Source organism: Pipra filicauda, unplaced genomic scaffold (assembly GCF_003945595.2).
Source record: "Pipra filicauda isolate LSUMZ 115617 unplaced genomic scaffold, ASM394559v2 scaffold434_size586239_pilon, whole genome shotgun sequence".
In the NCBI taxonomy this organism is placed as follows: domain Eukaryota; kingdom Metazoa; phylum Chordata; class Aves; order Passeriformes; family Pipridae; genus Pipra; species Pipra filicauda.
The window spans coordinates 90,281-116,859 of record NW_024104570.1 but is presented as its reverse complement, the minus strand read 5'-3'; the positions used below and the strand labels follow the sequence as shown (position 1 = coordinate 116,859).

General features: G+C 38.1%; 1 protein-coding gene across 1 annotated transcript in view; it reads left to right on the top strand.

The window, feature by feature from the left end:
• The window catches only part of KIF16B (kinesin family member 16B), a 142,410-nt gene that overhangs the window by 92,182 nt on the left and 23,649 nt on the right, over positions 1 to 26,579 (top strand). Inside the window, exons 23-24 of the mRNA XM_027736774.2 lie at positions 2,626 to 2,748; positions 9,340 to 9,429. Coding sequence (XP_027592575.2) covers positions 2,626 to 2,748; positions 9,340 to 9,429 — 213 coding nt within the window. The remainder of the gene's footprint in view (positions 1 to 2,625; positions 2,749 to 9,339; positions 9,430 to 26,579) is intronic.

The window sequence follows — 26,579 nt, the reverse complement described above, 5'->3', positions numbered from 1 at the left end:
AACATTAGTAAAAGACTTCCATTAGTGAAGGCTTAGTACAAGGTTATTTTTTACCTGTTACCCTGTCAGATGTTCAAATGATAAATAAGCTGTGTTGTCTCCCATCTTTTGTTTCTTCCCATGTAAAGGGAGCTGAACACCTTTTGAATCCTGTTGCTTGAGTGTGCCATCTGCCTCGTTTGAGGAAGATGGTTCTTGGCAGAAAAAACAGTGGTATCTAATCTGAAATTCTAAATTCTGTAAACATATTGCCAGCAGAGGTGCAATCTTCCACTAGACAGAGTTAGACTTCGGTCTCTCTGCTAGTATAAGAACATTTCCCATTTGTTTTTACCATATGTTAAGACATGATAACGTAACTCATATGGGATTTAAAAAGAAATAGCTTGCACTGGATGAGGAAGTTATGTCTGGAAGGATAAATGCTGGTTTGGATAGAGAATTATGGGGTTTTTTTACATTACAAAACTTGCTACTTCCTTAAGGAAGTCCAGAGATGAGCAAAATATGTCACATTATTTTGAGGTACAGTGAGGGGGAGTTAGCAAAGAAAGTGCACACAAATATCTCACAGAATGTGGAGTAGATGGAGCAGTAACCTCGTATCAGTCCTGCTCAGGAGTGGCTCCCTCAGTGGCACCACGGAGGCATTTCTTCTGGCCCTTGCCCAAAGTCAACAGTGAGTGGCACTATCTGGGAGGACTCTCTTGATCAAGGCTGTTAAAGGAAAGCAATTTCTGCAACCGATTTCTTTTCAGATTATACCCCAAAGTTGAGTGTTTGTGCATATTGTGTTTCCCAATAATGTGTTTTTCCTCTGTTGTGCTTGTTTTCAAATCTTACTCAGTGAATATTCTGCACTTTTATGAAAAAGAACAACTTCACAGCAATATCTTTTATTCTGATGTAAAGTAAACATAACATAATGATCATTGTTTATGAATATCAAAAGCATTATTTAATGCATTAGGGTGTGTTTTCCACAACACTTTGTGTTTGAAATTGTTTTCCTCTCTATTATTACCGTTTGTAATAGTTCTCTGGAAATGACTGCCAATAAATTATGTGTTGACAGAGGTGGCTTTAAGAGTGACTTTATGGTTTTATTGTTGTTTTAAAACAGATTATATTGTTGTCAGGGCAATGAACTCCTCTTTTTCCCCAGGAAAGAATTGCTTACATTCCTATGCTTCAGAAATGAGTTTTAGCTGAAAAGCCAGTAATGTTGGGAGTGGTGAAAGAAGGGCAAAGTGGACAGGAGAGAATATTTGTTGTGAAAACAAAGGTCACTAAATTTTTTTCCATTTAAACAAACTTTTTTTATGTTTTCTTAAAAAAAATAAGAAAAGGAAAAGGGAAGTTTATGGGAAATACCCCCTAGATAAAGCCAGTGGAACGAAAATTCACTTTCTTTGTGTTTTCTTTTTCACTATTTTTAATACTAATGTTAAGGGAAATGACGTTGTCATTTATAATTGACTAGTAATGAAACAAGTCTCCCCTTCTGGAGAGCTGTGAGGATGCCAAAAGGCTCCCTGGAACAGGCAGAAGCATTTATGAAGGAGTTTCAAACTTTTCTCTAGCTCCTGCACAGTATCACGCTTACTGGAAGTCACCAGGAGTTGCAACAAAGGACATGGATGTTGAGAATACAGTTACAGGTCAAGTGATGGAGCGCTAAATACAAATACATCAAATACTATCCCATATACAGATTTATAAAGTTATAACCATAACTTGAAAGTGATAGTTTTCCAGTCTTTTGTTGTTAAATTGTATTTGTCATGATGATGCTGGTTTTTTTAAGTGCGAGTTCATTAAGGTTTTCAGACCAAATACATTCATTGGAGCAAATGGAGGACTTCCTAAAAGGCAGTTTCTGTACTTTTTCACTCTAAATACTTATGCTACTTTTGGACACAATCACTGCAAAGCATTAATCTTTTCAGTTTAAAAGGGTTTTGGTTTTGACATAACTTCAGAGTTACAGATTCCATCTGGCTATTGGTCAGAGTAATGGACCCTCATTGCAAATACCTTTTTAGATTGTTTTTTCCAGACTGTGCAAATTCATCGTAGCTGAGTTTTCTGATAATTAGATGTGATTTAAAGAAAATAGTAGGAAACTGTTCTGACAGTGGATTGCTTATTTAATTATAAAATGAGTTTGGATTTTTAACATCCAAGAGCTTTCTGAATTGCTTAGACCCCTTGCAGCTTTGCATGATATTGTAAACATTTTTATTATGTAAAGACATACAAAAATTATGGTTGACTGTGAAGGCTTGATTAATATACTTATTTTTTTAAAAGAGGGTTAATACAAAGTCTTCTGCTTTTCCTTGATTTTGATATCTAAGCTGAAAATGCCTTTTCAAAGAAAGGAATATTTTTGAATACAATTTTTATGCATAAAAAATATTGGGGCTTGCTTAGAAAAGGAGATCCACTTTGTTTTCAAACGGTTACTTCATTTGAGAAATAATTTCTGCCTCATCCATGCTCTCTTTTCCTGCTCTTCTGGCCAAGAACACATTCTTGTTTTTAGTGAAGTTCTTTTCTCTTTTTCCTTATGTAGTGATTTTGGTTTTCCTTTGTTCTCCCTATTTGGTATGCACATGAAAGCGGATGGTCTGTCGTTCACTGGGAGCAAATCCAGACGACCTAAAGGACCCAATTAAAATTAGTATTCCACGGTATGTCCTGTGTGGGCAGGGAAAGGATGAGCACTATGAGTTTGAAATAAAGGTAAGTGCTTTTCAGTCGCTCTTCTTCAATGTTTTTGTTCCACTGAGTGCAGTTTTTGATTCTCTTTCTGTTATGAAGTGTCCTCAATACTGCTAAATAAGAGAGGTTGTGAGAAGACATGCACAGGACACTATAAAGACAGGTATTTTCCGAGTGGATTGATTGTACAGAGGAGACTGGTGGCCAAACTCTTGGGCTGAGCAGTTCCTAAGCCAATGTCAATTCAGTTCAAAGTGTTGTAGAGATGAGGATTAAATTCCTATTTTTTATAGGAAAGCCCTTTATTGAGATGCAAATGTCAGGTATGGAAAAAGTTCAGGCTTGAAATATTTACCTGAAATAATGAAAGCATAATTAAAGTATTTTGCACATATGCACAACAAAGGCTTAATTCCTTTCAGGCTCTCTTTGTTCTTCTGATACTTCCCACCCTGCATTTCCTAAGTGTCACTTCTCCAAACTGTTATCTGCTTCCCCTCCATTCCAGTGGCTTTCTCAGTTGATCCTCTGTCCAGAAATACTGGGGGGGCGGGGGGGAAAGCATGTTCATTTTGTTTCCTCTGGTACTCAGCCAGTGTTTTTCCAAAGCAAGATGTAAAGTCTAATTGGAAACGTGCTCTCAGTGCATGTGGACATGTAGCATAAGTGATGTACGTGGCATCAGAGTTGGCAACCTCCTTCCTGAATGTACTGCCAGATGCTTCGTTAGCTGCTGCGAGGTGGAGGAGTGACCTCCCTGACAGTGTGAAGGGCCATTTCTGAACTGTGCTCACATTCTCTTTTACAAAGGTTTTTATTAAGATGGGCTACCTTAGCTCTGTTTGTTCTAATTAAACTTTCCTTTTGAAACATACCGCTCAGTTTTTGGGGTGGAATACCTCCTTTTGCCTGTTGAACTTTGATTTTCCTGAGGCCAGCAAAAACCCAGAGCCAGAGAGATGCTGAGAGATGAGGAAGTGCACGTGAAACTTCCCTTAGGACTGTTCTCACCAACTATTTTCTGCACATGGGATTTACTAGACTAGGTGATGGTTAGTCAAGATAACACATAAAGTAAAAAAGTAGCTTCTCTTCTTAATAAGTTGGTGGATTTCTTTTCCAAGTATTCTCCCTTCATCCCTAAAACCCATGTAGGCATCTGCAATGAAGGAACAGATGAAAATGTATCTGCAGTTTAGGAGCTTGGCAGTTTTGGGGGTGTTTCTTACAGTCACTCCCTTACGTGAATTGATCCACTGTTAAGGCTTTCTCCTTTCCCTCCAGGTCTCTATGTCACAGTAGACTGCTTTTGCTATGGTCAGGATTTAGCTCCACACTACAATCCACAGACCTTCCACAAACTCTTTTATTTTAAACCTTATACCTGCAGAGCTCCCTGCTCTAGTTTGATCTGTATTAATCTTCAGATGCTCCTACAGTTATTCTGCAGAAAATCAGAATACATGGAATAGTGATTTTTTTTTCCCCCTTAAAAATTAGGAAAATAGGAAACCATGACAGAGAGGAGGGAACATGTTCCTGTTTATTTCGTTTCTTCCTAATGGATCAGAATACCATGTCAGCTGTTGAAATAATTTCAAATTTCAGCCTTACTTTACTTAGTTCAAGTTTATTTTCAAGTGATCTCATATGAAATAAATGTCAGTGTTGTGGAAGGGCTGGGTTGTTGCTAGTCTCATTTCCTTTGCTAGCTCCCAAGCTTTCTTCAGCAAGGGTCCTCTTGCTCTTGGAAAAATGGGTAGCTGACCTATTTGCATGTAATAGCACTTTGGAATCTGACGAAGGGACGAGGGATGATTGAATTGAATTTTAAGTCCCTAAACCTGTGAATCCTGGGTATCTCAGAGGTATTTTCCTCAGAAGATGTTTCTAGCCATTGTATTTGTAGTTAAATCCTGCATGTTGCTGTAAAAAGGAGCAAATGTAATGAATTTCTGTATATAACAGATATATACATTTCTTCTTTTGACATGCAGTAGTAAAGATTATTTTGCTTATGTACCAAAAGAGAGAGAATGAGTTCCACTTTTCTTGGCAGCATCACGGTCAGTTCATAAGTCTTTCAACCCTAACATACCATCCAACAATATTTCCTTTTAGTGCAGGTTTAGCATCTTGTCTATCTGGACATGTATGGGAGCAGGCCAGCAAGATGGTCTGTCCACTCAGGTTCTCTCACTGGATACAGATCCTACTTTAAGATGTTGAGTGAGTCCCACAAGAACCTACTGGAGAGAATTCAAAACAGAAACAAACCCATACTTTATTAGAGCTCAGATAGCACCTTCTTTTGCAGCAGGATATGTCACAGAGCTGTTTGTGCTGCTCTGCTATTAAGTATTCTGTATGAATTGATGCATTTCCAAAAAAACTTCCGTTTGAGCGACAGTTTTATATGTTGTCTTTAAATTCATGATGAAACAGTAATAATTTAATCAGGTCTAAACATATTTATGTTAGAGCTAAATTAGAATGCCAGAGAACTATTCTTGTATTCTCTCCTTCCTTTCATGTTGTTGTGATATGCAGAATATTCAGACAAGGCTGTGTTACAAACAGTGTGTGGGAAGAGCTTTTGCATCAATAAAACTGTTGGCATCTGTTACAGACAGTGCCTGTGTTTGCAGTACCTATGGATGGCAGAAGGAGCAGTGAGGCAGCAGAGTAGGTGGAACTCCAGGTCACATAAAGGCACAAAGGGTCTCCTGAGAGCAAGTGATGGAAACAAAGCTGGGTATCAAGCACAGCCCTGCAGGGATCCTCTAACAAAAGGGAAAGTTGTAGATGAGCCTTCTCATTCTTATTCAGCTTTCCCTCATTGTTCCAAGTGCTCTCCTTTTATTTATCCTGTTTGATATCCTTTCAAAACTGGTTCTTTTGCTGGTGTTTCAAAGCCTTTCAGTCATGTCTGACAAGTTCTCTGTGGGAGAAGATTCCAGGCAGATGCACCCCAAAGCAGTACTTTCTTCTAGCCAAATGCCATGGTGGGGCTGCTCAAAAAGTCCACATATCTAATCTGTTTCTTTCTGAGTGTAGTGAACTATTGCAGAGTGGGAGGAAAGTGGCAGCATGTTCACTGATATATAGTTCTTAAAGAAAATGATGCATGTCCCAGAACTACCTAAATTAGTAAGAAGAAAAAGTCCAATATTCCCTCAACTCTATCAGATTAATGCCCTCAATAAAAAATAAATTAAAAAAAAAATTATACAAAATTTTTAGGAACCTTTCAGCTTTTCAGGTGCTGTTTTCATTGGCAGTGTAAGGAACAAGATCCCTTTCATCAAGGTCCCTTTCAAGAAATAGGAGTTTTCACAATGACTGTAGGCAGTTTAACCAGCCCAGATAAGCAAAGTGGGCATTTTCTGTTCTAATTGCTTTCAGGATCAGGTGGAATATTTATTTTTCTCCCTTGCCATGGTTTTACTTCTATTCCTACTGTGTATAAAGACAGCAAGTTCTGTGGTGTGCTTTGCAGTGGAATGAAATGAAAATGTCTGTTATGTTATTTTCTGTCAGTTATCATGAGAAGAAATGATAAGGAGACAGAACTGTAATATCTCCTTTCAGATTTATAGGTTTTACATAGGAAATGTTGTGTTTGAATGAAAAAAACAAACCCCACAATTCTGAGGGAAGTCTTAAGATCACGGCAGTGCCTCCATAAGAATATTTCAAAAATCTGTCTTGCAGAATTATTCAACCATTTGGGCTTTGTTATTAAGAAAATATTTTTAACTGTATTAGCAAATTATGAAAAAAGACCTTTTCAAAATTGCTTTACTTGATATTATTCAAAAGATCTGCACACGTCCCTGTCTCATACCTACAGAGTGTATAGTCTGTCATACAGCTTTTTTAAATGGGGGAAAAGAATCCCAGCCCAAACTGGTTGGATCAGCTGTAGGAGTAAAAAGCTCTGTTCTCGAAATGCTACTTGTATGCCAGATGTACTGTAATCTCCTTATACAAGTAGAGTTTGATTCTGTCTGTCCTAATAAGGTTATTGCTGTGATTTGGGGACCAGTTAGGATTTTGTTTAGCTTTGAAATTCATTTTTCAATAGTATCAGCTGTAACAACAATAAAACTATGCAATTACCTGCTAGCCTGATTACAGGAGTTAGGAAAGTAAACAAAGGAAAGTAAAAAAGAGGAAGACAGGGACCAAGTCAGGACCAAGCCACCAGAGAAGACTCAAGAGAAAATCCTTCACTTCTTAGGCAACACAGATTCATGGCTTTACTGTTTTCCTTCCTATCCATCTGTAACAAGTTGTTTATTTAACTTCATAGAAGAAAACTAATAAATAATTGGCTGCAGGCAATTTGATTTGGATAAGTTTGATAGCACCCCATCACCTAGACAGCTGTCAGATGCACAGCCAACATGACATGCCTGCTCTTCCTCACGCTGTGTGGCTGGAAGAGTCCTGGATACTTTGTGCTAGATTGCTCCTCCGTCTGTGGAAACCCTAGGGAAAAAAGAGGTCACTTTTGAATAAGGATCGTATACAAATGAAATTATCACAGCAAAATTTCATGACAGTAAAATATTAAAAGACAGAATTAAAGCAAAATGAATGCTGTAATGAGTAACATCTTTATTTTATAATTATCCATTACACTCAAGCATTGTTTACTTGAACATTGAATTGACACAGCCCTTTACTTTAAAGTAATTATTCAGCAAAATGGTTAATTGGTTAATTGAGATCAGTGTAACATGCGTATTCCTGAATGGTTGTTTTAGTTAAACCTAAGTATGCATGTTAAATCCATTCACCTGAGTTGTAAAGTCTGAGACACTGTTAACAATATATTGAGGGAATATAATCCATCATGCAGGTGTCCTAGAATCATAGAATTGTTAACTTTGGAAAAACCTTTAAGATCATCAAGTCCAACATCTACCCACCACCATCACCATCTTATTTACCATTAAACCATGTCCTGAAGTCCATATCCACAATGTTCATATCCACACATTTTTTGAACACTTCCGGGGCTGGTGACTCCTAGTAGCAGTTGAGCTTATTGGTTGCATGAAAGATGATTTTTTCTCAGAAATAGTGAGTTTTTATTGTGGAGACATGCTAGAAGAACTTACGTTACAATGTTTGTGAAATGTTTTGAGACCAGTTTTGTTTTCTTGCAACTTTTAACTGAAAGTTGAGAAAAAACCCACCCCAAACCTAGTTCCTCTTGTCATAAGACAATAATTTGTGGTTACCTAAACATTTTCCCCAGTTTCCCTGTTCTGTAATCAGCAGCAAAGGCAGCAGAGTTTGTTGCAAACATGGGGTAGCAGTTGTCAGCATTGGTGCTTGAACACTGGTTTCCTCTGCTTTGTTGCTCTTTCTTTTTCTCCTATTCAGTTATCCAGCTCCATTGCAGCTTTCTTCACCTCCATAATTTTTTGATATCTCTAGTAGTGAGGGAACTACTTATTCATTTTTGGAGTCACTTTAAGATTAAAAAACCTGTGTCTTTGTAAAATGTGTTTTATGAAATTTTTTTTTTTACCTTCATGCCTAAAATCATAGCTAGACAGAGGAAATACTACATCTTAGGCCTGTTAGATTAAAAAAGCAACACTGTTTTCAGTTTTAAGCAGTACCACTGGGCTTTCTCCAGCTCTGCTAGTCTTTGTAGAACAATGCTCAGTCTTCCTGCAGCTTGGCTTCTTGGTAGCCTTGGGTCGCTAGATCTGCAGAAAGACTTTACTGTAAAATCAAAGGCTCTAGTCACAGTACTTTTATGACCCACTTAGAAATGTCTTTCATTTCATCTAATTTCAGACAGTAAAATTTTTTTTCCTAAAAAAAATTGTTAGTTGAGGATTTCTGGTGAGGATTTTGTGAACAACTGATGGTGAGGTTGGTTTGCCCTCTCCCTTTGCTCCTGTTGTTATGCACTTTATTCTCTTGGAGTAATTATGTTGATTTTAATAAATCTTCCTGTATAAATGGGATGTTCATTGCCATGTTGATGATACAGACCCAGAGTGTTTTAAAGGAATATCTTCTACTGAAAACTGGCATGCGTAATATTTTACCCTACAAATTGGAATCCCGTTCTATGTGGTAATGAACTCTGTGTCCAAGAAATGCTTATTTATCTATGTGTATCTATGTGTATGAGAATATACATTTCTGTGAATATTTAGAGAGGCTACACTACCCTTGTGCTGGATGTTATTCCTTTGTTAATTGAACACCCACTGATTGTAATGCTGAGAGCTGCATAGCTGCACCAAGAAACGGTTGAGGACTGGGGGTATTTTAATGTGTTTATAGCCTTGTCAAACCACTCCAGAATAAGGAATAAATACATTCAGGGTTTTTGGGGTTTTTTCCTTTGCAGTCAGTGCTCCTTATTAAATACAGTTCTGTCACTGTAATGAAAGAAAAATTAAGTAAACTTATAAATTTAAGTAAAGTTATAAAATTAAGTAAACTTATAAAAAACATAGATTTAAGGTACCTAAGAATTGCCTCTTTTAATCTTATAACCTTGTATACTGCATGGTTTTTAGTGTTGTGCATTGTGTGGATTTACTTCAGTTTCTTCTTTCTTATTGTCTGCTTTAGATAACAGTCCTGGATGAGACATGGACAGTGTTCCGGCGGTACAGTCGCTTTCGAGAAATGCATAAAACTTTAAAACTGAAGTACCCAGAGGTAAGTTTTGGTAAAAAATTCTTTTGCAGAAGGGGGTGGAGGTAGAGACTGGAAAAAAAGTGTTTTGAAATATGTTTACTCAAAAAGGGTAGTGATTTGAGACAGCCAGCATGGCTCCACCAAGGCAATTCCTGCCTGACCAACTGAGTGACCTTCTATGGTGGAGTGATTACATCAGTGGACAAGGGAAGAGATTATAGATGGGTGTCATCTACATTGATCTGTAAGGCCTTTGACATGGTCCCCACAACATCCTTTTCTCTAAATTGGAGAGAGATGGATTTGATGGGTGAACTGTTTGGTGGATGAGGAATTGCTTGGATAGTGACATCCAGGGTGTGGTGGTCAATGGCTCAGCATCTTGATGGAGATCAGTGCCAAGTGGTGACCCTCAGGGGCCCATGTTGGGACCAGTGCTGTTAAATACCTTCATCAGTGACACAGCAGGATCAAGCACACCCTCAGCAAGTTTGCACATGACAAGTCTGAAGGATGGGATGCCAGAGAGGGACCTGGATGAACTCAAGAAGTGTGCCTGTGTAAACCTTGTGAGGTTCAACAAGACCAAGTGCGGGGTCCTGCATCTGGGCTGGGACAGCCCTCAGTGTGAGTACAGGCTGGGGGATGAAGGAATTGAGAGCAGCCCTGCCAAGAAGGACTTGGGGATGCTGGTGGCCAAAAAACTGGATGTGATCCAGCAATGCGTGCTTGCAGCCCAGAAAGCTAACCATGTCCTGGGCTGCATCCAAAGCAGTGTGGGCAGCGGGGTTAGGGAGGGGATTCTGCCCCTCTGCTCTGGTGAGACCCCACCTGGAGTCCTGCATCCAGCTCTGGGATCCCCAGCACAGGAAGGACGTGAACCCGTTGGAGCGGGTCTAGAGAAGGGCCACAAAGGTGATGAGAGGGATGGAGTACCTCTGCTATGGAGACAGGCTGAGAGAATTGGGATTTTTTCAGCCTGAATAAGAGAAGGCTCTGGGGAGACCTTATAACAGATTTTAAGTACTTGAATGGGGCTCCTAATAAGAGGTGGGGACAGACTTTGCAGCAGGGCTGTTGCGATAGGACAAGGGTTAATGATTTTAAACTGAAGAAAGTAGATTCAGAATAGATACAAGGAAGAATTTTTTTTACAGTTAGATGGTGAAACACTGGCACAAGTTGCCAGAGAGGTGGTGTATGCCCCATACCTGAAAGCATTCAGGATCAGGCTGCATTGGACTCTGAGCAACCTGATCGAGTTGAAGATGTCCCTGATCACTGCAGGGGGCTTGGACTGGATGGCCTTTAGTGGTCCCTTCCAACCCAAACAATTCTGTAGTTCTGTGATTCCTCTCAGACATACACTTCCAGTAAGACTGACAAGCCCTTCAGCAGTTAAAGCTCCAAGACAGCTCAATACAGGATGGATGTTGCAGTGAAACTGTGACTCCGAGTGTTGCCTCTGGCCATTAATTCCCTTTACTGCTGACTGGCGCCGTTCCCTGGAGGTTCCTGTTTTGTTCATTGCAAGGTACTCGCAGTCAGATCATGTCATCCTGACAACTTCTCATTTAAAAGAAGAGCGTTGCTCCACAGATACCCTTTTGTAATAGTGGCTTCCAGGTTTCTGCAAAATGAAAAATTGATCTTTCTGACCACCTTGGAGACTCGAGGCATTCAGGATGAGGAGCTGTGCCTGACAGAGCTTTAGTTCATTGGAGAGAGCATTTGTAGAATTACAGTAGTTTCCACGTCTGACTTTTAATTATTAACGTTTTGCTTCCTTTCTACTTGTTCCCTTGGATATTAAAAGAAATAAGTCATTCAAGCAATGAAAGTGATCCTGATTTGAGAGTTAGCACAAGTAAAGGAGCTTGGGCCATACATTCTTAGGCAGAATATTAAAAAACATGAATATGTTTAAGAAAGAGAGACGTGCAATAGTGTGCAAATGCTTTCTTGGTCTTCATTAACATATGCTTTAAGCTAAAAACGAGTTGAGTATGAAACAATGTTGAGTCTGAGACTTAAGATTATTCCCTTTCCGAAACAGTACGAAAACCAGAAATGGAAATATCTAAGGAATATCTAAGCACCAAATGTCTAAGGAATTTTTTTTTTGTCTAAGAAAGAAAAAAGAGAGACAGAGAAAAGAAAAAGAAAATTAGGTCATCTTTTTTGATTGACAGAAGGAAATTTTTAAGGTAAAATTGAGTTTTGAATGGGAAATTGAAATATTCTCTTTCCACAAATGCTTTTAAAAATATTACTTGTGAACATCAGTGTCATATTTTTTATTGGAATGAATTGCCATTTCCTCTTGGATGTTAGAGTTATAGTCTGTCAATGGAAATATCCTAATTGCATCTAACTCCTGAAAAAACAGCCAGGCAGTCATCCAGTTGACATGGAAAAAGGCCATCTGAATCCCTCTGCAGACTGATTTTCCCCATTTAGGAAAGTGTGTTTGAGTGGTCTTCTTCAGAGTCTGTTATCAGTCCTGACAATACATTGAGGAACAATTGAATTTGGCTTTTACAGTTGTGTCAGAGGGAGATCAACTTCTTTCTTGTGTGTAGTAATTGGATTCAGGAGGAATCTGATGTTCTTAAAGCAACTATTAAAATGTCCTGTGTTCTGCAGTATATAAATGTCACCTTTTTGAACCAAGCATTTGTGATTGACTGGACAATTTGGGGTTTTTTGGTGTTACAGGAGGGAGTGTTTGGGGGTTTTTTTAGTGTTTATTTGTTTGTTTTGAAGAACCATGAGAACATGAGTGGTATTATTAGGTCAAAATGAAGTCCTTCATCCAAGAGTTTACAACTGAGAAAATAATCTCAGCCTAAAGCACAGGTACATAGTCTTCTTCATCTTAGAGTCTTCCCAACTGAAGTTGGTTTTGTTGTCACTAATAGTTCATAGTTAATATTTTTCCTATGGATATTATCTATATATTCCATTCTCTCTACCACTCACTTTATAGAGAACAATTATCTTATAGAGGCAATTTTCTTTTGCTGCCCTTTTTTTTTAGCCGTTTCTCTCTGTTTGTCTTTTTTGCTTGCAAGGTCAGTACATTCACTAGTTTAATGTACCAGTTTGTTCCTTATTGACACTTCTATGTTGCCATAAGTCTGTGTCTTAGGTAAACTTCCTGAGGTTAAAGGAATTATTGGTTTACTTATGCCAGTGAGTCAGTGTCTAATTTCCATGTAGAAAGCACATTATAGTATGTTTTATTAAGCTATCTGTTTCCTTCTCAACAATTTCTGTAAGTCAGGGCAAATACCAAGTCTTACAAGTTTGCCAATAATATCTTTTTCCAACCTTGACTGAGCCTCCACTTCACAGCAACCTTCCATAAATTATCAGAGAGGTTCAAGTGTCTTATCTTTGCTCAGTACCGAGCATATTAAAAGTCAGGAAAAGCAAGATAAGCATCTGATCATGTCAGCTACTGCTTTTAGACAGGTACTGTCACTTAAGTACCTGTTCTGGAGACCCTTGCAGCACTGATGATCTCTTCTCTTTTTACATGATACAGACTATTGTGTTGTGTTCATTCCTGCTTTGAGACGTAGGGCACCACGAGGGAATGGAAGATTTGTGGACAGAAGAAGACTAGATAATATACAGTGTGTTTTTTCTCCTCATCAGCATTTCTACAAACTACTCTGTCCTTGTTTATCAGAGGGGAAGAGCATGTTGTGATGGATGAAACTTATAATATTGTGTCCTGCAGTAAAGGTCTGGCATTTATTTTCTTTGAAGGAATTTCATTATCAATGTTACATATGTGAATGATCAATGGCTTTCCATATTTTTATCTTTATTTAAAATAACCTTAATTTATGGTAATTTTGGATTAGTTTTGCCATGTAAGTAGGAGTTCAGTTTGTTTTGTAAGTTGAAACTCATCTGTCCACTTCTGCTCATCTGTCATTGACCTAATTTGGGATTCATCATGATGCTGAAATTATTTTAATACCCAACTTGGCAGAGTTGTGTCTTTACTTACTGTGTATTATTCCAAAGAAACTTAGTCCATAAAAGGATGTTATCAGAAGCCATCAGAGTTGAGTTTTATTTTGCACAGTTCACCTTCCCGCTCTAAATTAATATTTACAATGAACAGCAAAAATACTGTGGATGTGTTTAATGTATGAGTGTCCTGCTTTTAGAAGTGAACTTTACAGCTCATTAGTTGCTCAGCTCTGAGTTACTACATCAGTATTTTAATAATTTGCTGATCTTGCATTTCATGTTGCTGTCACTGAATTCCCAAAGGGGTGTATTGGCAAACTGATTTATTAGGAAGTTTTAAAAAAAAAAGTATCTCTTTCAAAAGCAGAAACTATCTTCCAGTCATACAGCCCATATATATTATATACCTGTGCATTTCTTCTAATGTAATTAAGTGGCCTCTGACAACTGCATATCTAACTAAAATGTGTCATATGCAAATTTTTAAGGACTGTAAAAGCTGCAGAAGGGTGAGATTGTGCCAGTAGCAGATAAGTATCAAGCATTTAACAGTGCCTTGGGTTTTTGTAGGTCTGCACGATTGTCATTTGCCCAGCTTCAGCTTTCTTGCACTGCTAGATTATTAATGACCATTCTAGTATTTTTGGAATTTTAATTAAGAAAATACTTGGCTTTCAGTTGCAGTTGTCTCTCTAATGAATATACTTTTTGTTTGTTTTCACTTAGAAATGGGAGAAAATGGGCTCTTTATAATAGAGAAGTAAGAACTTCCACACTAAAATTCTCCTATTTTTCCTTCCTTCTTCCCTCTTTTCTTATGGTTTTTCTTAATGGTTTTGAAATACTGCAAGAGTTGGTTTCTGCAGAAAACCATCCCTTCCTGGTCCTCATCCTGATGTGAGGGAAAACTCACTTTCCTAACACTTTCTTGTCTCTTTCTTCTTTCAAAGAAGAGCAGAGTAACAGTTCCTATTTGTCTTTCCCTACCAAAATCCAAGGTTTATGAAGTTCCTCCTTCATGTGGGAGCCCTTAATTCCCACTTGTATCCGGGTGTCTAAGCCAGGTGTTGTGGGGCTTTCACTGTAGGCTCTGCTTATGGAGTTTCCTGTCAGTCTTCTTGAAATCTCTTTCCATGTGCTTAAAAATCTCTACATGGTGTTAAGGAAAGCACCTACTGTTGAGGCATTTTTATTACGTGACTTAAAATATTAGAAAATCCCTGGAGAGCTGCCAAGGAGAAGCTAAAAGGCAGTTATAGATTAATTCATGGAGATAAGAACATATGTGTGTAGAATTCTGCAGAAGTGCCAAAGCTATTGACTTTTAGCTTATTTAACAGAACATAATAATTTGTGTATCTGTATTTAAGGTATGAAGGTCTATATGAAGGTAGATGTTCGTGTCTTTCACAGTCTAAGGCACAAAAGGACTGTTTATAATTTTCAAAGAATTTTGGGTTGTAACCAAGCCAACTTCTGCTTCCGCTGGTCTGTTTTTTGTCATCTTACATAACTGAATGCATGCATAATATCCATATCTGAAACAGCAGGAATGTCTGTGGAAAGCCTGAGCAGTCAAGCTGAAGTTACCTTGTGATCTGCCTCTGTCCCCACCTAGTATTTCCACCAGGGAGAAGAGAGTACAGGATGTGTTGCAGGAACACACGAATATCGTGACTCTCAGTGGGCAGGATTAGAGGCTGTTGCTTGGGTGACAGGGTTCTTCAAGTACATTAACTATTAGACAGTAGATACTGTATTTTATAACTATTAGGGAAAAATGCTGTCCAGTTTTCTTTTTTTTTTTTGTGTGGTGTTATGGAGAAAAGACCATGAGAGTTATATTCTATATATATATATATATAGATATATATATATATATAATATATACATATTTTCATTTCTGAAGAGAATATCCTCTGCCTATCAGAGTTCTCTCTGTTTGACAGAGGATCAATCATTCTGTTGAAATGAACTCGAGGCTTTTGTCAGCTGGAGGAGTTAACAGGCTGCTCTTTGCTTTGCATGCCTGTAAGAATTGCATGAAACTAAAAGAGCAGAAAATATCTCTCAGGTTTTTCAGAAATAGTAAATGAATGTTTTTGAAAATATATTGAAATCAAAACATTTGTTGCAAGTTTATTTTAAAAATATTCTGAAATATTTTGAAATATTTCAGATTTTTCAAAACTCAAAAGTAGTCTGTTCATTTTTTATTTGAAGTATTTTTTCATCTCAGTAAAAAAAGACAAGAAATGTTTGGTATCTCAGTGAAGCCAATTCCTGTTTCGTCTATCCATACTGCCCACAACCACCCAACACATAATGTGTATGTTTGCTATTACAGTAGAGAAGACACCAATTTTTTAATCCTTTCTTAAGTTTTTTTTTCTAGACTCTTTTTTATTACTACTCATTGTTTAGAAGTAATTCATCTGTCATGATGAAAAGGCAAGAACTATTCGTGGAACCACCACTGACTGATCTCACTGTCCTTTCCTTTTGCCTCCATACTCTTCTTTTGGGTGACTGCCAGAGAAGGATTTCAGTGTCCTTGTTAAATGGTCCATACGTCTGGTGCTCCAGATTTCTTCCACTTACTTATGTAGTAAGTGGAAGAAATCTTCAACACAAAGTGCTGGCTCAGATAATGATGAGGGGATGAATTTGAGGTAAATTCTGGATTCTGGAAGACATTCTCTCCAGGATGACTGGCAAAGAAATACAACTTTTGACTAAATTTCAAGACAGTTGGTGGCAGTTGGGGATATTTAATCTTCCCCCCCACCCCCAATAGTCTCAAGGATAATTAGGCAATTTATGTGTATTTGTGTAATTATTAAATTATTTTTTAAAATGTTACCAGAGATGCAGAGTTCTCCCTCCCAAGTCAAAATACAAACAAATTAAACCAGGAGCAGAGCAGTAAAGAGCAGACTCGTGCAGAGCACTTTGGGGCAGCGTTTGGGCTGGGATTGGGATTGTGGCTGTCTGACTGCTCCCTTTCTGGTTTGTAACTCTGCAGCTGTAAAGTTTCATTAAATGTAAAATTTATGTTAATCCCCTGGGAATATTTTGAAAGGAAAAAGGATGAGGAAGCAATAACATTGAGGTACTTGGCTTGCAGGGCTGGCAAGCCAGTTGCCATGTGACTAGTGAGCTCCTGGAGCTTAGAGCTAATTTGGCAGCAGAAGTCAGAAGCTTGTTGCATCAGAGCTAGCCTGAAGCTCTGCTGATTTTACCACTGGATTTTCTCATTTGCTGGCATTAGTAACTCTATATTTAATTAGTATGTAAGATTTAGGTAGTATGCTCATGTTGAATTGAAAGTTCTGGACATTCTAGTGTTTAATTGTAAGTAGGATAAAGCACTGTAGCTGTAAGTAACTAAATGTTTGTAAGATGATATTTTAAATTGTTTTGTTCTGAAACCTGCAGTGCTTATGCCAAAGCCTTGATCCTGTGGTGACTGAAGCTGCAATCTGTCCACAAATTCATTTCTTGTTGACATTGATGTTTAGAAACCCTTGTGACCAAGAAGCAATTTAAAATCATGGGTTACATGCACTGGAGAGAGCGGAGTGTACCACGTAGTAATGAAAATGATGGTACAAACCTTGCTACAGAGACTATCTCATTATTTTAGAAAGTTTAGGTTTGTTTGTATATGGATTCTCAGTTCAGATTATTTCATGAAATCCTGTGACCCTTATACTGTCTACAACAATACTTTAAGATTTGTTTCTTTGTTTGAAAATTTGATCCAGTGAAGAAATAAAGTTGATGTGTTCTGACTAACTGGAATGGTGTTTCTGGGTATCTGGATATGAACTAGCAACTTTGGACTTTTTTTTTTCCAAATAAGCCTATATACTGTAGTTTTGTTTTTATACAGTGGAAAAACATAGTAGAAGTCACAAGTTTAATATGCCAGCCATAGGACAAACACCAAGAGCGTATAAACAGTCTGAAAGTCTTTTTTTTTTTTTCCCCTGGAAACTGTATATTAGGGCACAAATGAAAATGAAAATTATTTGCAACATTCATGTGCTTGTAAATAGCGAATGCCATGATATGTATTAAAGTACCTCTGGCAGACTTATAAGTATATAGAAAAGTGTTTAGAAAATAGTTTTTGAAATACAAATCCTAAACTAATCTTAATTTTTACTTTCTAGCCTGGGACTTTGCTAGCTAGGTAATGTATCTTTCCATACATATTGAAAGAAAAATATACTAAGTTTGAGAACACCTCTCTGTGCATAAACCTTGTAATACCATTATACAAGCATGTGATTATAGCCTTCAGCTTCATTCAGTACAAATTACAGTAATTATGGTATAGTTAATTTTAACATTCATATTCTTGTCACCTATAACAGCCAGGAAATGCATACACAGGAAGCATATTTTGTCACATACACGTTTCCAGCTCCTGTTCCTAATTATATTATGTTCAGAGCATTCCTAAAGCCTGCAGGTTTATATATGTAGAACTTCCATATCCGCTCTAGTTTGCCACAGATGGGATTTAAGTGGTAGATGCTTAAATGCTTCATCTGGCCTTTCTTTCTGCAGCATGAGACTGCTGAAATTTTTAAAAGGAATTCTAGGATTTTGTTCAGTCTACAGCTGAAGAGGAGAATTTGTTCCCAGAAGTAAAGTGGAAAACATCACTGCTAACCACATCACGTAGTTCAGTGCAAGTTTGATAACAGGAAAATGTGTGTATTCCATGTGCTGCCTCTGAATTTGTAGTTGCTAACCGGGACTGGAGCATCTAAGACACAGGAAACTCCCCCAGCATGTTTGCTTCCAGCACAATATGCAATTCCAAATCTATTTCTAGTGGGGAAATAAATTCAGTGTGTGAATTTCTTGTCGCAAAACTGAATCTGAACGTGTAAGAGCCTTGGGAAATCCTGGCTTTGGGATTAATTTGTGACTGTTGTTACTTTGGGTGCTAGATTTGTGCAGCAAAGTTTTCTTGACTTGGTACAGGAGATTTGGCAGAAATACAACTTCTCTCTATCTCTCCTTTCCTTTCCTCCCCCCTGGATTTTGGTTGTTGATGGGACCTGGTCTCTTTTGGTCTGTCCTGAGCAGCTAATTAAACCTGTGAGTTTCCAAATGGTTCTCTGGGAGAATACCAGTAGCTTTATAGGTCTTCTGATAGACTTAGAATGAGACAAGATTAACCAGCAGGCAGGTTAACCATCAAATGCCAGGTTTCATTGCTTGTGCTGTGCAAAAGTCTTGTGTATTAGTGACATAGAAATTGAAAAAAAAAAGAAGCATTTGGAGAGGGGTGAGTCCTCCTTCTCATTATTTACAAACCATTTGACAGAATAATTGCTTTGATTATTGGATAATCTGATTTTCAAGGCTGTGCTCAATTATCTAGTGAATTTGCATGATATCAAAATATTCATGTTGTTTTATCAGTAAAACAGTTTCAGATGGATAACCTCTATCTGTGAGAGAGGAAAATACCTCTGAGAAGAACAATTCCTAGACAAAGTAGCTGGAGGTTTAGGTATGCTCAGTCATTTCTTAGCTCCTCCTGACTGTCTGTCATCTTGGGGAATGCCTTAGGCTGCAACTCTGTATCTCTGTTTTCTTCCTGCTTAGTGAAAACCAGAGGGGAGGATTGGAGCGTTTACTGTTTCTTTTTTTAATGATTGCCTTCCTTCAGAGGACTTTGACACATGTTCCATTAATCATTAGCTGTTATTGGCACTCGCTGTCTTCCAAGGGTTTTGTGAAGAACAGCTTGTTCTTCCTGTATTGGTCAGGAATATGCTGCTAGATTAAGTAGACTTGACAGGTAGAATCCTTTGGTTTCAGTTGATTTCAGATATGGTGACCCAACTCTCACTCTAGTTTTTGTGAAAATGCCCAGGTTAATTTTGAGCAAATACCTTAGATGTTGAAAAACCTGTCTGGCTCCAGCTGTGCTGCCTGTTGTGTTTTTTCCTTACGCGTTTAGGTGTTATTACTGACACAACTGCATATTTGAATGTACCTCTGGCAGGGAGTTGGAACAATATGATCTTTTAAGTCCTTTCCAACCCAACACATTCTTTGATTCTAAAACTAACCCTATGGTTAGCATTGTTACAATCTACAAGAGATACTTTTTGTCTAAGGGTCTTTTATAAATATTAGCGTATCATGTTCCAGCTAATGATATTTCAGACACAATATGGTGAAAATAGTATTGGGTTTCTTAATGAAAAATAACTTGACTTTAGAAGAAAGGAAGAAAACACATTTGTCAGGCCCGTGCAGCTGATAGTACAGTTTCTAAATAAGTTTCTAAAAGCAGTTTTGTATTTACAATGGGATCTTCTTATAAGGCTCTCAGGATGTTTTCTTGACTGCTGCAGTGTAAATATATTGAAAAAAAATGTGGGAAGGTCTTCTACCATCTCTCTCTGCAACACACAACATACAGAAGGCTCCATTTTACAAGAGAGAATTGTCTATCCCTCTAAAGAACCTAAAGCAAGAAAGCTCAAGCCACAAAATTTATTAGACATCCCTGCATGACAAAAATCAATAAAATACAATCTCTCATGGTTTAATATGAAAATAAACATAAAGAAGCAGTGGCTGTCAGCAAAAATATTGAGCTGCAGGTATAGAATTGAAGATGTCAAGAGAAGACTGAAAGCAGAGGATGTTGTCTAGTTTACTGTAGGACATATTTCAGAACCAAAGCCAGGAATAATAGTTTTGGAGGGCAAGCTCTCTGGCCATGTCTGAAAAACAAAATTCAGTATGGGAATGCTGGTGTGAGTGAGAGTGAGATGAAAAAGCACACTTCTCATGGGACATTGTGTTAAAATATTCAATTAATTCATGATTGTCTATAAATGGTTAAAATGCTGTGAATAATAAAATGAATTAAAGGTACAGAGTTTTGTTTGGACAATTTCTTATCTATTGAATTTATTATATTTTCTCTCCTATTTAGCTCTAGGTACTGCTGGGTATTAATGATACTTTAATGATTTGTGTTGTGCAATGCTGTCAGCAGTGCAGGTTCTCTGAGGCTGTTTGAGTGTACACTCTGTATTTTCCATTAAATACTTTGAATTTCTTTCAAAATGCTTCTGAACACTGCATGTCCTAGTCTTGTTATGTCCTTTATGGGAAAAATTGCAGCAGAGCTTTAGCAGTTTTTTGAATCCTTAAATTACTCACTGTACGTTCAAATCTAACTCTGAATTTATTTTTATTTTTAAATTGTGGAATAAATAGGGATACCTTTACTTTTAAGTTCAGTTTTTTGTTAGTACCAGTATTGAAAAGTAATTGCAAATTACTATTTTGCAGGGTTTTATTTACACAGGTAGAGTAGCATAATTTCCATTTTGATTGTACCTGAAGGCTCTTATGTGCTATAACTCATTGTAAAGATGCTGTAAAAAAATAATAAAAAATTAATATGGTCTTTTAGCTTTCCCCTGCTTTCCTGGGTTACTGAAACTTATGTAGGTGGAACAGCATCACTTGTACACAGACTCAGTGAAGTAGTGCTTGTTGGGGACAAACATTATAGCCTTCTATAAGGCATCTGATAGATGGAAATTGTGAAATTACTGACGTGTAATCCAAACCCTAATACTTGCAACAGTTAAACACATCCCTGTTCTCTCCCCTGCCCTAAGTAATGAGGTTGACTTCAATACCATGGAATTTTCTTGGAGTGTGTCTTTGAGCTTTCCCTATTATGTATGTGGTATATACATAGGTCTTGCTTTAGAAGCATTTATCTTCAAGTGCTCAATCAAGACATTTTATGGAAAAATTGGATTTTATTGAAAAAAAATACCTATTCTCACTCACCACCTGACTCTGGGACCTCAAGAGCAGGGTATTGCTCCTGGAACTGATAGTAACAGTGATATTTCTGTCTCCATAGTTGCTTTTTCTGCCCGAAACATTCAAAATCCTTTGCCAAGCAAGCTCCTGAAAATACATCTTTGAAGTTTATTACATTTAATTAGTTATCTGTCATTTTAAGCTTTACCTACTGACAACAGTAATAGTGGAAAGAAAATACCAGATTTGTATAAAGCTCACAGATAGTTTTTAATTCTGTGATAAAGCAGCTAATTCTAAAGTCTATAAGACTAGACATAAGTGAAAATTTATATATAACCTATGTGACTATAAATTACTGTTCGAGGGGGAACTAAGCAGTTCTTTTTAAGCTTCCCATTTGTGTACTTGCACTGCCTTTTCTCTGGTTTTATCATTTTAAATGACACAGAAGGCTGCCTAACTTCTTGTAATCAGTCCAGTTTGTTGTGAGAGTGACCACTTAATATCTCATAACGAATCACACTTAGAGGCGTGCTGCATGTTTGTTTGCAGGAATGTTTCTCTGTGACAGCTGTTCTTTAAGACCCTGAGATGTGCCATTAATTTTGAGTAGTCAGAAAGGCATCCGTCTAGTCAGCAGTAGAAATTATTGCTGCTCCTTGATGAGTTTTCATTATTAGCATTTGTCAAAGGCAAGGGTGACTGAAATTTATGGCGTCAGTCAGCCACACGAGACGGGGATGTTTCATAAACGCTGCCAGATGTCACTGAGATGAGCTCATGTGCAACAAGCAAATCATTTTTGGGAAGAGCTGTTAAAACTGCTGTGGTGAATCCTCTCCTCTGAAGTGTTTCTGTTGCTTAAGTCAAATGATATTGTGACTTCTCAGCTTCAGTCAAAGTGGCCCCCTAGCCACCATGGGGCAAGGCAACCACAGCAAAGGTAGTGGTTGATACATGGCCCACTTGTGCTGTTACAGGGACTGCCTCGACCTTGCCGGAAATCCCAGCAGGAAGATAATTAATCAAATCTCAAATCATTTTTGAAAGGAAAATAAACCCTGAAGAGAGCTCCAGAAAATCACTTTTTTTACCTTCTTTTTGAGAAGTGGAGTTTGAGTCACACCTTGATGAAGATTGATTAATGTGTTGAGCTTTGAAGGCACGACCTTGCAAACCCAGCAGTTGTTATCATTTCTTTAAAGAACTATCCAAGCACCATAACCTGAGACTGCATGAAAAAAATAATGTTTAGTTGGCAAAATCATGACCTAAAAGTGTAGAGAGTATGTATTAAACTTGTCCATAGACTCTCTAGGTCAGCACATACCCTTGTCTTAGACCATGATCTGCCATGCGATACGGATATTTTTCCACAAGAGAGTTCTGTCTTGGGGCAAGGGATAGATGAACAAGAGAGCAAAATCAAGATTGCAAGGACATGCTAAGTTAAAATTCTTTCATGTTTTTTTTTCCAAACACATCTACAACTCATATTTAATTATTTTTATTTGGTTTTGACTGGTTTACCTCTGAGGTAATTCAGTGGCGGTCTGAAAAATAAAAGCTAGACACGATCCCAGTATGGGGAAACTGGAATAGTTTATTGAACACGAGAACACTATTTTAAAAGTTTCTGAGGTTGGACATGTTAATGAAGGGGACGAGCTATGTTAATTAGGGAATTACACAAGTTTTTACTACTGTTGCCCAATGGGTTAAATATTTCTCTCAACCAAGATTACATAGGGGGAAAGGGATTAAGGGGGTTTAGACATGGTTTGATACAATCATCTCAAGAGTCCTTTCTGATTTCTGCTGGAGCCAGGCTTAATCCATAAGGTAGAACTTTAACAGGTCTTGTGAGGAGGGTCCAGCTCCTTCAGATCACGAGATTCTTGTCAGCCCTTGTTTTCCAAGGTTTGTGATTCAGATTTATCGAGTTTCCTTTTGCTGAGAACTGGTTTTTGTCCCCTTCATCTCCGGCTTTTTTATTTTCTAACTGAAAAAGGAAAGCTCGAGAAAAACTTTGATTGATCATTCGCCAAATACAAGAGAGTAAACAAGGAGTACATAATAAAATACAAAGAAACACAAAAATTCCGAAAAATGCTATAATAAGTATTTTCTTAAACCCTGCACCAATATTAGAGTCATCTAACCAATCAAATAAACTACTAATTTCGCTTTCATTATTTTCTTTTAGTTGATTCGCTAAAGTTTTTAACTTATCAATACTTTTGTGAATAGATTCTGAGTGGTCACTCAAATTCATGCAACACAACCCTTCAAAATCTTTGCAGCCATGACCATGAGCTAGTAAAAGAAAGTCTATGGCTGCTCTATTTTGTAGGGTAGCTTGTCTCACAGAGCTAACACCTGTAAGCAAGTCTTCCAGGGCAGAGCTGGTGGCATTAGCTTCTTTTGCTAGCCAGCATCCCATCTTGTCAAGCGCACCTAACGCGTGACCAGCTCCTATGCCTGGAATTAAAAAACTTCCAAAAAATCTCTGTGCGTGGTTCCAAAATATGATTTCAGAATCACAGTCTGCCTTAAACCCACGTGTATTAAAATCTTGCTTGTTAAAGGAGCGTTTAAGGCGTTTACTGAGTGAAGGGCTCTTAGAAGGCAAGGGGGTTTTTACTGGATTAAACAGAGCAAGTTTACCCAAAGTACATGGTCCTCCTTCAGCCTTGCTAGGAATGCCTTTCCACACTCTTTCTCCACAAATTAGAAATAAATCATCAGGAAGTCCGATTGGAAAAGGTTTTGATTTGATGTTCACCGCATTAAGGTGGTGCTTGCACCAAAAACTTTCATTGTGGTATGCACTTGTGGGAGACACATCCAAATTCACTGGATCATGTGAGTGTGGATTTTCAGGGTAAAAATAGAACCACAGGGGGGCAGTTAAGCTGCCCATGATATCTAATTCCTGAGGCTCTACAGTTAAATTTGTAAAATAATTTTGATATGGCCCTTTGGGCTGGCCGTGGTCTGTGCTGTATTTTTCGAAACAATCATCTATTGGCATGTTATGAGTTTCTGGGTGTGCACACGGGGGGTGATGCTTTCTCAGAAAAGCATTCCATTCTCCACTGGAGAGTGGAATTCCTACCAGACAGGTCCGAAATGGGTTTGTCGGGGTAGCAACTGACAGGCACAAGGTGTCAGTTCCCGTGGCTTTTGCTAAGGTAGTCCAAACGTTTTTTCTGCTGGAGGTTAGCCATTTGGGTGGGACTGGAGCAGGAGGTGGCATTCTCGCAGGCATTCCGGTGGTCAGGAGGACGATGCAAGAGATGGTCGTATAAAACGTGAGGGGATCCATCTCGGTCCACGGTCTGTTAAAACACAACCATACCCTTTTCCCCATGTTATCAAGGGACAAGGACCTGGCCTGAAAATGGATCTTTAAACATTACATTGGGTTTTGAATTTTCGGGCATGTGTGCAGGTATAAAATGTCGCTGTACTGGGGTAGAATTTTCTGTCATTCTATTAAGTACATACAAAGCTTTGTTTAAGCAATCTTGGGGAGCTAACCCTGTTAATTCTGTCTTTTAATTGGTCTATACTGGTTCTGCACCATCTTATTCTGCCTTTCTACAGCCCGAATAGGAAACTTAAAATATTTTCTTTGCCATTTGGGCCAGTTTATGTCTCTCTTTCCTTGGCTGATAATCCTGGAGCTATGCAGGTAGCAATTTATATGTAGAAAGATGCCTTGGCTATATTAGTTTCTGAGTTTTATAAAAGAGATGAAAATCCCCAAAGTGCATAATTTTATAGAAATGTGCAAGGTTTGCATGAATTTTGTTACATCCTATGGCTCATTTTTATAGTTACTCTGTATTTAAATGCTATTGTAGTGCTTATAATGGAAAAAACAATGAAGTAATTTGTCAAATATTATATTGACCATTGTTTATGGCTCTATTTTGTTATGCTATTATTCTGAGTAGCCTAGAATTTGCTTTAAGGAAAAGAAAAACACTCCTGTAATGCAAGGTAACTTTTTTGGCTGAAGTTAATTTGATTTTTCTCAGTAGCAGGAGACAGACTAAATGGACTTAAAATGACACAATAAACCCTGGCTTCCACATCTCACCATAGCTCCAAAAATGCAGGTTAAGTCTAGGTCAGACTTAATCTTGCTGGTTTAAAGGAGGAACTTGGATATGAGAACTCTCAAACGTTTTTGATAATTACAGGTGATTGTTTAATGGGCAGGTGGACACCATTCAAAGACACTGAGAAATCTCTGGTGTCTAATCCTATTTGGTCATTTTGCATCATCAGAGGGAGGTTACAGGGTGGTTCAGAGGTGAATTTCTTCTTTTGTGTTTTTTGTCCCTTTTCAGAGTTGAGGTGTTCTTTGGAGAAACAATTATGCCTGTCTGAGGAAGAGAACTGACAAAAAATCTTAAAAGTTCAAAGAGAATTACCCAAAAATAGAGACAGCAGAGCTGTGAGAGCTTGTGCATCCTGAGAAGATGCTCATTTATTGGTGAATACAGAGATGATGGTGTGTAGAGGTTAGTCACAGCATCCTGACTTTGAGGGGACTCACAACAGAACTGCATATATTTATTTATGGGAGGAGATGTAAGTTCTTCTTGGCATGTCTTAGCACCCGTATTGCAGGGGAATTATATGGAGAAGGTACCTATTTATATACGGGTGATGTTCCAGAGAGATAAGTAGGAAAAAGCAAGGAATTGTAGCCAGTCTGTGTACAGTGGGGAAGTGGCAGAATTGCTTGCCTGGCAGGTTAACCCTAGAAAGGTCTCCAGTGCACTCTGGTCTCAATGGGATGTGTTCTGGAGGGGATAAAGTAGACCTGGCTCACTGGTCTGCTGACACAAGAAGCCAGACAAAAAGCAATGTGCCAACCAGGAGTTGTCCCTGCCAAGCAGAAATGCAAAGGTTAAACCAGTTGTGTGGTCAAGTAACCCTTTGACACAGAGCAAAAAGGATGGATAGCAGGAAGAAAGAGTATTCTTATGTACATGGGGCAAACCAGTTTTCTCTTAGAGAAAGGGCTATGCCATAAAGGGACTGGAAACCAAGTTGTGGCGTATTTTGTATTCAGGAAATACCAAGGGGAAAAAAAACATTAAAAAAAACCCCCAAAACCCAAAACTCCAGTACATCACTGCAATGTGGTCTCTTGAATTTGCTGACCAGTTTATTTAGGATTTTGTCAGAGTAGACTCCCACAAGGAAGGAGGGAGATACTCGTTCCCCTGTGCATGTTTGAGTGAGATCTGGGCACTGGTGCCTGTTGTAGCAGCAAGGAGAGACGACAGAAAGCTGTAAGCCTGCAGCTCTGATGGAGGAGCTGAGAG